The sequence below is a fragment of the Echiichthys vipera genome (genome assembly GCF_963691815.1).
Source record: "Echiichthys vipera genome assembly, chromosome: X".
NCBI classification, from domain to species: Eukaryota; Metazoa; Chordata; class Actinopteri; order Perciformes; family Trachinidae; genus Echiichthys; species Echiichthys vipera.
The window spans coordinates 43,795,183-43,808,093 of record NC_139825.1 but is presented as its reverse complement, the minus strand read 5'-3'; the positions used below and the strand labels follow the sequence as shown (position 1 = coordinate 43,808,093).

The 12,911-nt window shown below is 42.8% G+C and overlaps 1 protein-coding gene across 1 annotated transcript in view; it reads left to right on the top strand.

The window, feature by feature from the left end:
• arhgef3 (Rho guanine nucleotide exchange factor (GEF) 3) overlaps nt 1–12,911 on the top strand; it is a gene marked incomplete at its 3' end in the record, with an annotated part of 53,054 nt that overhangs the window by 3,574 nt on the left and 36,569 nt on the right. The window contains exon 2 of the mRNA XM_083939638.1: nt 6,918–6,981. Coding sequence (XP_083795764.1) covers nt 6,918–6,981 — 64 coding nt within the window. The remainder of the gene's footprint in view (nt 1–6,917; nt 6,982–12,911) is intronic.

The following is a 12,911-nucleotide window of genomic DNA, read 5'->3' as shown; positions in this document are numbered from 1 at the left end:
TGTTACAGTCAGAACCAGATAACTGCACATGATAACGCTGCATGTGTGTGTGTTTACATGCGTGCCCACAGGCATCTGTGTCAATGGGGATCGTTGTTTGACCGCACAAATGACGTAAAGAAAACCATTTTGCTGTTTCTGTTATAAAGCTCGGATTCTTTTATGTCACATTTTCATTTTTAAGCTGACGTTTAAATGCACAGTATCTTAATTACTCAAAATAAAGACAGAAAACCACTTTAAAGTTAGTATTGAGGCCTATTGTGGTGTTGTTTCTTTTCATTACTGTAAGTAAAAGAAAAGACTACTATATATACACACACAAACACAAACACACAAGAATTATGTTTATTTCCTTTTCCACTGAATATTTATTCTTGTGGTTTTCTGTCCATATTCTAAGATCGGTAACGGCCATTTACTTCTGTAGGCCTTAAAGTAAAAATAACAAAAGATAAAACAATGACAACATACATCAACTACAGCTCGCATGAGGCTTTGGGCAGCACTTATAATTTGAGAATGAGCAGAACACCGCCATCTAGTGCCTCAAGATCGTAGTCGCAACAACAAAAAATAACTCCAGTACTCAGGTTGCCAGGTTGGTCAGACCCGTCCCAGTAGCCTAAAGGACACCAGAGTCTGTTTGAGTCTGTTTGAACCCGTCCTCTCAGGCAAATCACACCATAAAAACAAGTATTAGAGGAGTTTGACTGACAGTTAGCGCTAGCCGCTACAGCTACATAAACATGAAAGTTAGCTTACTGATCAAGGAGAAACGTTTACATTTGTGCGTGTGTTTTAACGCCGTTGAACTCCTTTATCTCAGTCCATGGAGTGAATGTTCGGCCTATACTGACTCTGGTTGTTGCCCGTCTCCGCTCACTCAGCTGCTGGGACAAATAAGCAGCTGCAGGATTGACAAACTCCATTTCACTCAGTGCCAGCCTGCAGTAGCTGCACCCAACAACAGACATCCCTGGCAACCAGCAACGCCCAACGCTATTGGCTGGTACAATGTAAACAGAACGTGACAGAAAGTCTTTGTTAAACCCGTCAAAATATTAATTCAGATTAAATATATTATTTTATGGAAAAGCAATACTTTCATTGTGTACCCCTCAAAATGCCCTGTGGATTGTATTTTGTTTAAAAATATAGCTTTTAATAAAGATTCTACACATTCAACCTTTAATTATTGTGAATGTAAGTCCGATATTCACTCTCTTTAAGCTCTTGTTTTAGTCTCCACCTACTCCTGGAGGAAACATCTGTCCCTGTAGCTGCTAAATGCTGAGCAGGTCACGTACAGTGGGTGTTTTTAAGAGCTTGTTTGATTAAAACAGCTGCAGCAGAAAATGTGATAATTAACATAAAATGATTTAATTAATTTACCCCCCATTATTAAAGCATTTCTGATTCTGTACAAAAAGAGGCTAAAAAGCTCCACCAGAGTTATTTGATTTGATGATATATTCCCAACATTTTTCATAAACGCTTAAGTAATAATGTGTTGAACGTGTGAATGTTTGCGTTCAGTCACAATAACAGACGAGGCACCTTGATCCAGGCGCTGGTGATCATGGAAGAATGTGGTTCTGCTGCTGTCGAGGGACAAAGAAGATTGTTCTGTCGCTAATCATCATGTTTCTACCGGTAGTATGCTGCTCTGCTGGTTCTAGGAGGTGTGTGTGTGTGTGTGTGTGTGTTTTTTGTGTGTGAGTGTGTGTGTGTGTGTGTGTATTTATAGCTTTGGACAGGTGCATAAAACTCACACACATCTACACCACCTGCCTTTCGTTTTATACATGTATATGCAGCTGTGTGTGTGTGATTAACAGTTTTGATCAGTTCAGATTTTGGTTTTTGACTCATCATTCATTCATTCATCTTCAACCGCTTATCCCGGGGTCGGGGTCGCGGGGGGCTGGAGCCGATCCCAGCTGACATCGGGCGTGAGGCGGGGTCCACCCTGGACAGGACGCCAGTCTATCACAGGACACATAGAGACGAACAGAGACAGACAAACATTCACACCTACGGGTGATTTAGAGTCATCAATGAACCGAACACCTGCACGTCTTTGGACTGTGGGAGGAAACCGGAGAACCCGGAGGAAACCCACGCAGACACGGGGCTTTAATTGTTTGCATGACAGCCTTTATAAAATATGTCTTTTCAATCTGAAGTTAGAGGTTAGCCTCCCAAAGTCGGTCTTAAAACAATAGTTTGTTCTTTTTTTAAATTTATAGACAGAACTTTATGCTATATCGCCCAGCCCAAGGTTAGCTTGGCCTCTTTAACATGTTTTTAAAATGTTCTTGTACATTTGCTTGTGTTAAGAGAACATTTAACATTTGAGAAATTTTAATTAAATGGAAAAAGTTTTTTCTCGGATAGCACTGTCGCCTCACAGCGAGAAGGTTCCAGGTTCGCATCCCGGCTGGGTTCCTTCTGTGTGGAGTTTGCATGTTCTCCCCGTGTCTGCGTGGGTTTTCTCCGGGTTCTCCGGTTTCCTCCCACAGTCCAAAGACGTGCAGGTGTTCGGTTCATTGATGACTCTAAATCACCCGTAGGTGTGAATGGTTGTCTGTCTCTGTGCGTCTCTATGTGCCCTGTGATAGACTGGCGTCCTGTCCAGGGTGGACCCCGTCTTGCGCCCGTTGTCAGATGGGATCGGCTCCAGCCCCCCATGACCCCGACAGGGACAAGCGGTTGAAGATGAATGAATGAATGAAGGCAATTTCAGTCAGAAGAAACTGGACGTGGTTAGACCTGGACAAACGAGAATATTCACAGGTTTAATTAAGTAAGGTATTGACAAAAAACATTATTTTAGTATTAGTCATGAAACTATCAATCAGCACACGTGTTTAAAACGCAGACAAATGTCATTTTTTTATGTTAAAAATAAGGGAAAAGCAGCAAATATTTGGTCTTATTGCTTGATGAATAACTTAAATGATGTAGCTTTATATTTGGAAACATTGAAAACATTTCATTTGGGTGGAGCAGCTTCAGTTGAGCTGAGATTTGTGGATCTGTCCTGAGATCAGCTGGTCAGCGTTTCCTCCGCTGTTTCCTGGACTATGTCATCACATCATGTCCAGCGTTTTCCTGTAGAGGAAAACGTCATCCACCTGCCTGGAAGATAAGACGCCGCTCTGAAATCACATTACTAACGGCTGTTTGCAGCAGCTGTGTGTTTTGTTGGAGTGTTTTTGATAATTGAGCTTGACGGTTCACAAAACACGCTCATCCAAAGTCCCACTAACCCGCTTGTTCTGGAGCTTTTGATCACAGTCTTCATCAGCAGATACGGTTTAGTGAGTAAGCAAATCATGGAAGTCATTTTTGAACATTTTAATGATATTTAACTAATGGCGATATTTAACTAAATCAATTAAAAGACCAAAAAACAATGTATCTCTAGTACTGACTTCTGTGACTCTAAGGGCGCACTCAACTGTCCATCCGTACCGTGCCCAAGCACGTTTCACGGCTAAAGTCTAGTTTGTTTGACCAGTGTGAGCGCAACCGCACGCTTTACCGTAGTATGCTTGCCGTCCACGTCCCGTTTGGGAGAGGTGGGCTTTTGTAAAGCACATTTGCACATGTACGAGCACGAGCGTGCGCACGTGTACGAGCACGAGGCCTACGGCAGTTCTGACGTCATTTTATGTGCGCCTGTTCGGACAATGGCGGTGAAAGGTTCACGTTGGTGTGATGCGGAGGTGGAGTGTTTACTGCAGATTTGGTCGATGAAAAGATTCAAAAACAGTCGACAAGACGCACAAAAACTCTGAGGTCTGTGGAAAGATTTGTAAACAAAGCCACGCATCGTGATGACGTCATCAATGCGTGCGACGTGTTACGGCGTGATGACGTATAGGCAGCAAGAAGCATTTGCGCGAGGCCCAGGTAGTGTGAGTACAAACGGGTCTGGGGGGGGGGACAAGTACCCTAAACCAAAGGGCACGGGACGGATGGACAGTGTGAGTGCGCCCTAAGCCCCAAGTCCACTGGTTCCTACTGAAGATGTAAACATTTATAAACATGAACAAATATACAGGCGTAAAAACCTCCAAATCATGTCATGTTTTTGTCTTCGATAAACTAAAACGGGGACACTTAACACACCCTTAACAGTCATGAATCAGTTTCTATCACTCTATTGATTAACAATCAGTTTCCTCTGATCAAAGTAGCTGAGATCAGAAACATCCATAAAATCAGCCGTGATAAACAGTTTCATATCTAATCCCTTGGCCAAGAGCGCGTCGAAGCAACTTCTCCCGGTCTTCCCAGAGGAGGTGGCGTATTTGTTTGTACAATTATATTTGTTATTTGTTCTTTAACGAGGCCAGGTGCTGATGATTGTTTCTGAGGTATAAACTGCAAAATAGTGCACATTTCCTTTTGTTTCTAAAAGTGAAACTAAACATATATATATGTATATACGAGCCGACAGCTGCTGATTGGCGGTTTAATGAAGCGAGTGCGCAGGCTTCTCCCCGTGTCCAGACCAGTGGTGCCACCGTGGGATCGGGCTGTGGTTCTGGAGGGGCTTAAGGGGCTAATCTCAGTCGCTCCACTCTTTCCCCCGCAGCAGACTCGCTGTGTGAGCCGGACCGTGAACGCTGCTCTGCACCTTTGATGCAGGGCCGTAGCTCAGTGGGTCAGGGGCCTAAGATTATATTTACAATTATTCACTTTTTGCCAGTTTATTGTTTGTTTCAATGCTTTGAAAAGCTTGTGGACATAGTGGCAGTTTGTTTTTACAAGTATAGTTTTAAGAACACAAAAGTTAGGGGGCAGTTGGGGGGGCAAGGCTCTACAGTAGCTCTACCCTTAACCCCCCTGTAGATACGGCCCTGAACAGAGTACCTTTACCTGTGGGTTGGTGGACGCTAGATAAGATATACATGTATATATATTTACATATATATGTAGGCTACTGGTGTGCATCTCACTCATATTACTCAGAGAACATTCATTCATTCCTCTTCAACCGCTTATCCCGGGGTCAGGGTCGAGGGGGTGCTGGAGCTGATCCCAGCTGACATTGGGCGTGAGGCGGGGTCCACCCTGGACAGGACGCCAGTCTATCACAGGACACATAGAGACGAACAGAGACAGACAAGAGAACAGGGGTTATGTAAATAACCTAAAGTTTGGAGCTCTGTGACACAGAGGAAGGAGAGATATCAGGCTCTGGATACACAGACAATACTTTGATCAGTGCATTGTTGCTTTTGGTTTAACATTTTGACTGAAGTAAAAGTTTTTATACTATTTAAGAACTTCCCATTTTTTAGTTTGAGTCTGAAAACTGAGGGATTAAAAACAGATGGTGGGGTGAGAGAAAACAAAGAGAGAGAAGCAGGAACCTGCAGTCAAACACACCTCTGATCTGGATTATAAATGTGTGTGTGTGTGTGTGTGTGTGTGTGTGTGTGTGTGTGTGTGTGTGTGTGTGTTCGTGTGTGTACATCCAGGGTGGGATGATTTGTGCTATTGGAAAAAACACTGCAACAACTCCCAGGAATGAATGAGTCACACACTTAAACATACACATATTTAAACACTTGTACTTGTAACACACTCACACACACACACACACACACACACACACACACACACAAACACACACGCACATGAACACACACTTGCACACACACACACACACACATACACACATTAAATCAAATCAACTTTATTCATATGGTACTTAACTTAACAAAACAAAACATGAACAACAAAGACCTCCCACCCCCACAAATATACACAAAGAGCTACACAAATACATACACACTCACGCACATACATAGCCATATTCACAAACATACACACACCCACACACCCAATTTTAAGTTATAATTAGGCTAAGCTGGTGCAACCAGGTCCAGAACGTCTCTCTCTCTCTCTCTCTCTCTCTCTCTCTCTGCATCATTTGTTTACTCCTGTGACGATCACTTTCTCTCACACACACACAGACACAGAAGAGGGTGTGTGTGTGTGTGTTTTTGTGTGATGTTGTTATGACTTACAGATGAAATATGTTAAACTCCAGCCCTTTTTAATTAGTTTAGCTGTAGTGACCAGCAGATCCCAGCAGAGGGAGCTCTGGTCAAACAGGACACTGCCTTCAATTTACAAAACACAGAAGAGTCAAACTTCATCCTCTAGGATTTATACATTTGAATCTCTTCAAGTCCATTTAAATATAACACTCAAGTGTAATCCTCATGTCATGAACGGTACAGGTATAACACAAAGGTGGACTCAATGCAGACACGGACAAAAGAAAGTTACAAATGAAACGTTTAATAAATACAAACGGAAAAACACTACAGATGATCAAACACAAGACTAACTGAACAAACACGGAAATACAAGAACGGGGAGACGACGGGAGATCGGGAGACGGACGGGAGATCGGGAACACGGGAAACTACGGAGAGAAAAAAACAGAACACAAACACGATTAGTAAGCTTTCAACGGGGAGCGTGAAAATCACTTCGAGAAAGGGGATGCCAGTCTGGGGGGAATAGTTTTATCAATGTTGGGTCGACGACGGTCCGGCGCTGCATGCCTGCCAGCCTCAGGCTTTTAAGGTGTTGGTGTAATCAGCTAACAGGCTGCAGCTTTGGGGAACGCCTACCGGACCTACAGACAGACAGGGAGAAGCACATGCAGGGAAACGCAGACAGAGGGAGACAAACACACACAAGACGAAGGAGAGGAGGGCACTGACAGAGCCAGATCATGACACCTCATCATTTAAAGATATAAATCTGATTTAATTTTTAATGTTCTGAGCCAAGTGAAGCTTACGAACGCTAAAAAATCTATCTTCCTTCCTTCTCTCCTCCCTTCATCTGTCTCTTTTTCCTTCCTTCTTCCTTTCCTTCAGGTCGAAGCTGCAGAAAAAGACTTCCTCCTTCCCTCTTCCTCCTGACGGCTGGTCCCTCAGAGGGGTAAGAACAAATCTGAGTCACTTTATTCACTGCGTTATGACCCTTTATTTAGACATAATGCAGGCGCCTGCATTACAGATAATGAAGGATAAGAAAAGGTGAAGAACGTCTTACTTAAGGAGAGCGTGATTTGCTTTTCAAAGGTGTTTGTGGTTTGTTTTATTCATGTTTAGTGGTGGAAGAAGTACTTGTATCTTTTAATGAAATATAAGCAGCAATACCACAGTGTGAAAATACTTAAAAGTAATTAAAATGCTTACATGCTCACAAGGACAACTTAACTCATTAAAATGTGTTAGCAGGTATTTGGTCATAAATCAAAGTATCGGACAAATAAAATGTCGACCTGATGATGGCGCTAGATGGAGATCAAAGATGATAATAGGGTTTGTATTGGAGATGCACCAATCCGACAAGCAGACCGGATAACGGCGCCGATATTGACTAATCAGCCAGATCCAATATTGGATGAATGAGGCCGATCCATCATCTCATCTTCAGCCTCTTATCCGGGGTCGGGTCGTGGGGGCAGCAGCTTTAGCAGGGGACCCCAAACTTCCCTTTCCCGGGCCACATTAACCAGCTCTAACTGGGGGATCCCGAGGTGTTCCCAGGCCAGTGTGGAGATCTAATCTCTCCACCTGGTCCTGGGTCTTCCCCGAGGCCTCCTCCCAGCTGGACGTGCCTGGAACACCTCCCTAGGGAGGCGCCCAGGGTTCATCCTTACCAGATGATCCTGAACCACCTCAACTGGCTCCTTTCAACGCAAAGGAGCAGCGGCTCTACTCCGAGTTCCTCACGGATGCTGAACTTCTCCCCCTCTCTCTAAGGGAGACTCCAGCTCCCCTCCTGAGGAAACACATTTCGGCCGCTTGTAATTTCTTTTTTATTATTATCAAACACAGTAATACAGTTACAGCGATCTTGCCACTTCAATTCTATGTTTGCAGCACCAGTTAGGGTTTTATATTACATTTAAAATATCTGTTTGCAGTGCACTTTACATGGAAGTGTTATTTATTTATTTTTGCTGCTAATATTAAGTACATTTACATCTGTGTTAATTTGTAACCTTTTATTTAACAAGGCTAAATGTTTATGTCGACCCTGATGCCTTCACTCACATGGACAGGTCTACGCTTCATTCATTCAACAGTAGGATCGGAGCGGTAATGGGTATGGGTCGATACGCTCAGCCCTGGTATCGCTATCAGATTAGATAGGAAATTTTTTTTATTGGTGCATCTCTAGTTTTCATGTATATCAGAGTGTACACAATGTAAGAAGTTGATAAAATGCTTTTAGTGATGCAAAGTGAAACTGTGAAAAGGGTCCAAACATGATAATTTCATTATTTATTCATGTACTTGTTTGATATAAGGATGTCCTGATATGAGGTGTTCATATCATGATTATTGTCAGAGGAAATATCACAGTTTTCACAATTTTAACAATTATTAATGAGTAAATTTAGTATTTGACACTTTGGAAGGAAAAATACTCATAAACACTTTTTTGGTCCTGCAATTAAAACATGTCAGCCTACTTTATACTTAAAATATAAGGTTCATCATGTACTTATACAACTCGAGTTACATCCAGGTAATTACTTCATTTCCCTGCCTGGCATCACCAGACAATTAATTAGTCTGCTCAACAGTACACTAAGGGCGCACTCACACTGTCCATCCTGCCGTGCCAAGCACGTTTCAAGGCTAAAGTCTAGTTCGTTTGACCAGTGTCGGCCGCGGCCCGTTTGGGATAGGTGGGCTTTTGTAAAGCAAGTTTGCACATGTACGAGCACAAGGCCTACAGTTGTTCTGAGGTAATTTTCTGTGCGCCTGGAGGGAGCATGCGCGGACATTTAAAACAATGGCCTAAAGCCCAGGGCGCGTTGCGGAAGGACAGTCTGAGTGCGCCCTAAGGGCATACTGTCCATCCGTACCGTGCCCAAACACATTACACGGGTAAAGTCTAGTTCGTTTGACCAGTGTGAGTGCAACCATACGCTTCCCGTCCACGGCCCGTTTGGGAGAGGTGGGCTTTTGTAAAGCACGTTTGCACATGTACAAGCACGAGCGTGCGCACGTGTACGAGGCCTACGGCGGTTCTGACGTTATTTTATGTGCGCCTGTTGGGACATAGAAAAAAGAAGGAGGGACCATGCGCGGACATTTCAAACAATGGCGGTGAAAGGTTCAGGTTGGTGTGATGCGGAGGTGGAGTGTTTACTGCAGATTTGGTCGATGAAAATATTCAAAAACAGTCGACAAGACGCACAAAAACTCTGCGGTCTACGGAAAGATTTGGAAACAAAGCCACGCATCGCGATTACGTCATCAAAGCGTGTGACGTGTTGAACCTGCCTGAATGGGAGAGGGGCCAGATGTATCTGCCAGAACACATGAAACATGAGTTTGGCAGATTCCTCTGTTTCCAGGCTAACATAGCCCAACAAGACCCTTAGTTTAAACTGTTTAGGTCCCGCTTATGGACGTTACATCTGCTATCTAAGTTATTTGACTTGAGCATAAAGGAGTGGATGATACATCTTGAAGATGTTGTAACTTTTCCCAAGTGTTGGACCCTTTGCGTTCACTTTTAGACACCGCATTTTGCAACCTGGATATCCACCCTCTACAACAACAACCTTCTGCTCATTTTGGAGAATGCGCCTTCAGGAAAATGCTTCTCGCTACAGATTTTTAGCTTTTAGCTCTTCTCCGCACTTCATTTGAGTGGCACGACAACTCTCTCACACACAAATTCGAGAGGGGAGATTTCACCAAACGCATAAACAACGTGACTCTGGAGATTTGTTTTTCAAAGGGCAACAACGCAGAACATCAGGACACCGTAGATATCGCACCTTTTACGATTGTTACGGTTCTTAAACCGTGACGTCATGGAACCGTGCTTATGGCAGAAACAACATCCCGACATCCCAACATCCCTCTTGTGTTTCTCTGATTTCAGGCTTCAGGTTTGACTATACATCCCTCATCCAGAGGGAGATGGCGGTGTGCCAGGAGGGTAGTAAATGTAGCAACAAACATGGCTTACAAGGGTTTGGATCAGTTAGAGGTTTCATTGTTGACGAAACAAAATAATAAACATGTCACTTTGCATTTTGAAGGTTAAAGATCTCTGTGTGTCTCCACTGGTGTCTCCATGTCTCCTGTAGCTCCTAATTTTAGACAGCCGGTTTCCCCCAACGACCGTCACTTCCTGTTTGTCCAAAGGGAACTCAGTAGACACACACACATACACACAAACACACGCATTGTGAGGGGGTTCCTGTTCCTGAGGGTCTGTAGATCCACTCAGAGAGGTGGTGAAGCTGAGGGCCGAGGAGGTGGAGGAGGAGAAGAGAGAGGAGGGCAGCGAACAGAAGAAAGAGAAGGGATAGAGACTGAGCAGGACGAAAGAGAATAACCTGAAGAAAGAAGAACAAAGAAGAGAATAGCAATGTGACTGTGAAGGAGGAGAGAGGCAGCAGAAACAAGAGAAAGCAGACACAGGTGCTGTGTGAGGAGGAGAAAAGAAACAACAGCTGATGAGACTTTGCGGTAAAAAGCAAAGTGACCTGGAGGAGTAGGAGGAGAAGAAGAAAGAAGAGAAGAAGCAGCAGATGACTGTGCACAGAGAAAGCATTAATTAAACACTTGCACTTGAGTTTGAGGAGCAGCTCTTCTCTTGACGATGGGCTGCTGTCTGTTTGTTTACTATCGGGTGAGTCACAAACACCGCAGAACCGTCGTCTTCTTGTCGTACGATGAGTTTGCTGCTTTTTGTCCAACTTCTGATTAGATGCACTGATAACTTCGTTAACTCACCTCAGTGTTTTTAAAGGCGGACACGTTCTCAGCAACGTGACACACCAAAATCATGCTTCATTCAACGTGTGCATCCATGTTTAAGTCTGTGTCTACATGAGTGGTGGGGGAAGTATTCAGATCCTTTAATTAAGTAGAAATACTTAAATTGCACTGTGAAAATATCCCACTACAAGTTAACGTCCTTCAATCAAAACCTTAAAAGTGTCGAAGTATTTACTCGAAATGTTCTTAAAGTATGAAAAGTAGAAGTAGTAAAATGTTCCCAGTCAGTGTTTTACTTCTATTTTGGATGAATGATACTGTAAGTTGCATTTTACTGCTGTAGATGTTTAATTTTGTGCTCATTTGAACTCCTTTAGATGCCGCTGGGTAGTTAAATCCACAGCAAAGCATCATATTTTGTAAGATATTTAATAAGAAGTTGCATAAAATTAAAATGCTTGAGTAAAGTACAAGTACCTCATGTACAGTACTTGAGTAAGTGTAGTGCAAAGTGCAGTTTTGTGCTATTTTCTCTACAATATACATTACGGATGTTGCTCATCAAAGAGCATGAGATGCACTAATTTGAATATTGATCAGTGTGATGCTCTTGCATTTCATCATGGGACATTATCTAATATGATGCAAACCACTTCTCAATATTCTTTTCAATCAATAGCAACAAAAAAAGCTCAGAAAAACTGTTTTATTTAAAGAGACATTGAAGAAACCAGTGTGTCGTCTGCTCATTACACACATGTATCATGTCTGACTTCATCTGAACCCGATCACTGTCCACTTATATCTTCTCTGCACTACAGTTCTGTTCTGTTTATACCTGTTTTAACAGTCTACTGCATGTTTACATCATATACACCCGTTCACATGTCTGCTTACATCTGTTACACGCATGTCTTTCTACATCTCACGCCGACGATGTTCTCCGTATCTAACCTGTAACTAACACACTAACATCCTGACACTTACTCTTCTTTTACACTTTATTCTTGTTGATAGGTTAAAATGTTTTTGTATAGTTGCACTGTCGTTATTTGCTGCTCTGTGTGCCCTGAATGGCCCTTAGGGGACAAATAAAGTTTTTTGAATTGAATTGAATTCATAACACTGTAAAGAAATAAATTTAATTAGCGCCATAATATTAATTTAAAAAATACTGTCAAATTAAAACCAACTGACTACAGAGCTACTTAACAATGTATCAGTGTGACATTTCCCCTTTATTCCCCTTCTGTGGAGATTTTTAATTAAATTAAATTTTCTTTTTAATGAGATACTCTCCTCCTAACCCGACTCTCGCCAGATCGATTTCTTCCATCTGGGATCTCTCGACTGGGAACTGATTTCAGGAGGCTGGGCCTTATCAAAATCAAAATCAGGTTTATTGACAGGCACTTTCCATTGCAAGGAATTTGACTTGATCTGACCTTAATGCCTACATAAATATAAACATGAACACAAGCAAAATAAACATATAGCATTGAATTATATACATGAAATATAAGTTATCAAACATCCTGGCATATGATTGGATAAACCCCGTGTCCGTCATCTTTATTGACGTGCTACTTCAACAAAAACAGTACTATAGTGATAAGTTGTTCTAGTGAATGCTTGATAAGTAGACTATAATAAATAATAAAGTGGGTTTTTTGGTGCGTGGATCAATATGAAAATATGAAATATGAAATTAAAACTCCTTTCACCCCTGGTCCTGAGCCAATAGGAGCTCTCTCTCTCTCTCTCTCTCTCTCTCTCTCTCTCTCCCTCTCTCTGTCTCTCTCTCTCCCTCTGTCTGTCTCTCTCCCTCTCTCTCTCTCTGTCTCCTTCTCTCTGTCTCTCTCTCTCTCTCTCTCTCTCTCTCTCCCTCTGTCCGTCTCTCTCCCTCTCCCTCTCTCTGTCTCCTTCTCTCTGTCTCTCTGTCTGTCGCTCTCCTTCTCCCTCTGTCTCTCTCCCTCTCTCCCTCTCTCGCTCTCCCTCTCTCTGTCTCTCTCTCTCTGTCTCTCTCTCTCTGTCTCCCTCTCTCTATCTCTCTCTCTCTCTCTCTCCTCTCTCTCTCTGTCTCTCAATTTCAATTTCAATTTCAATTTC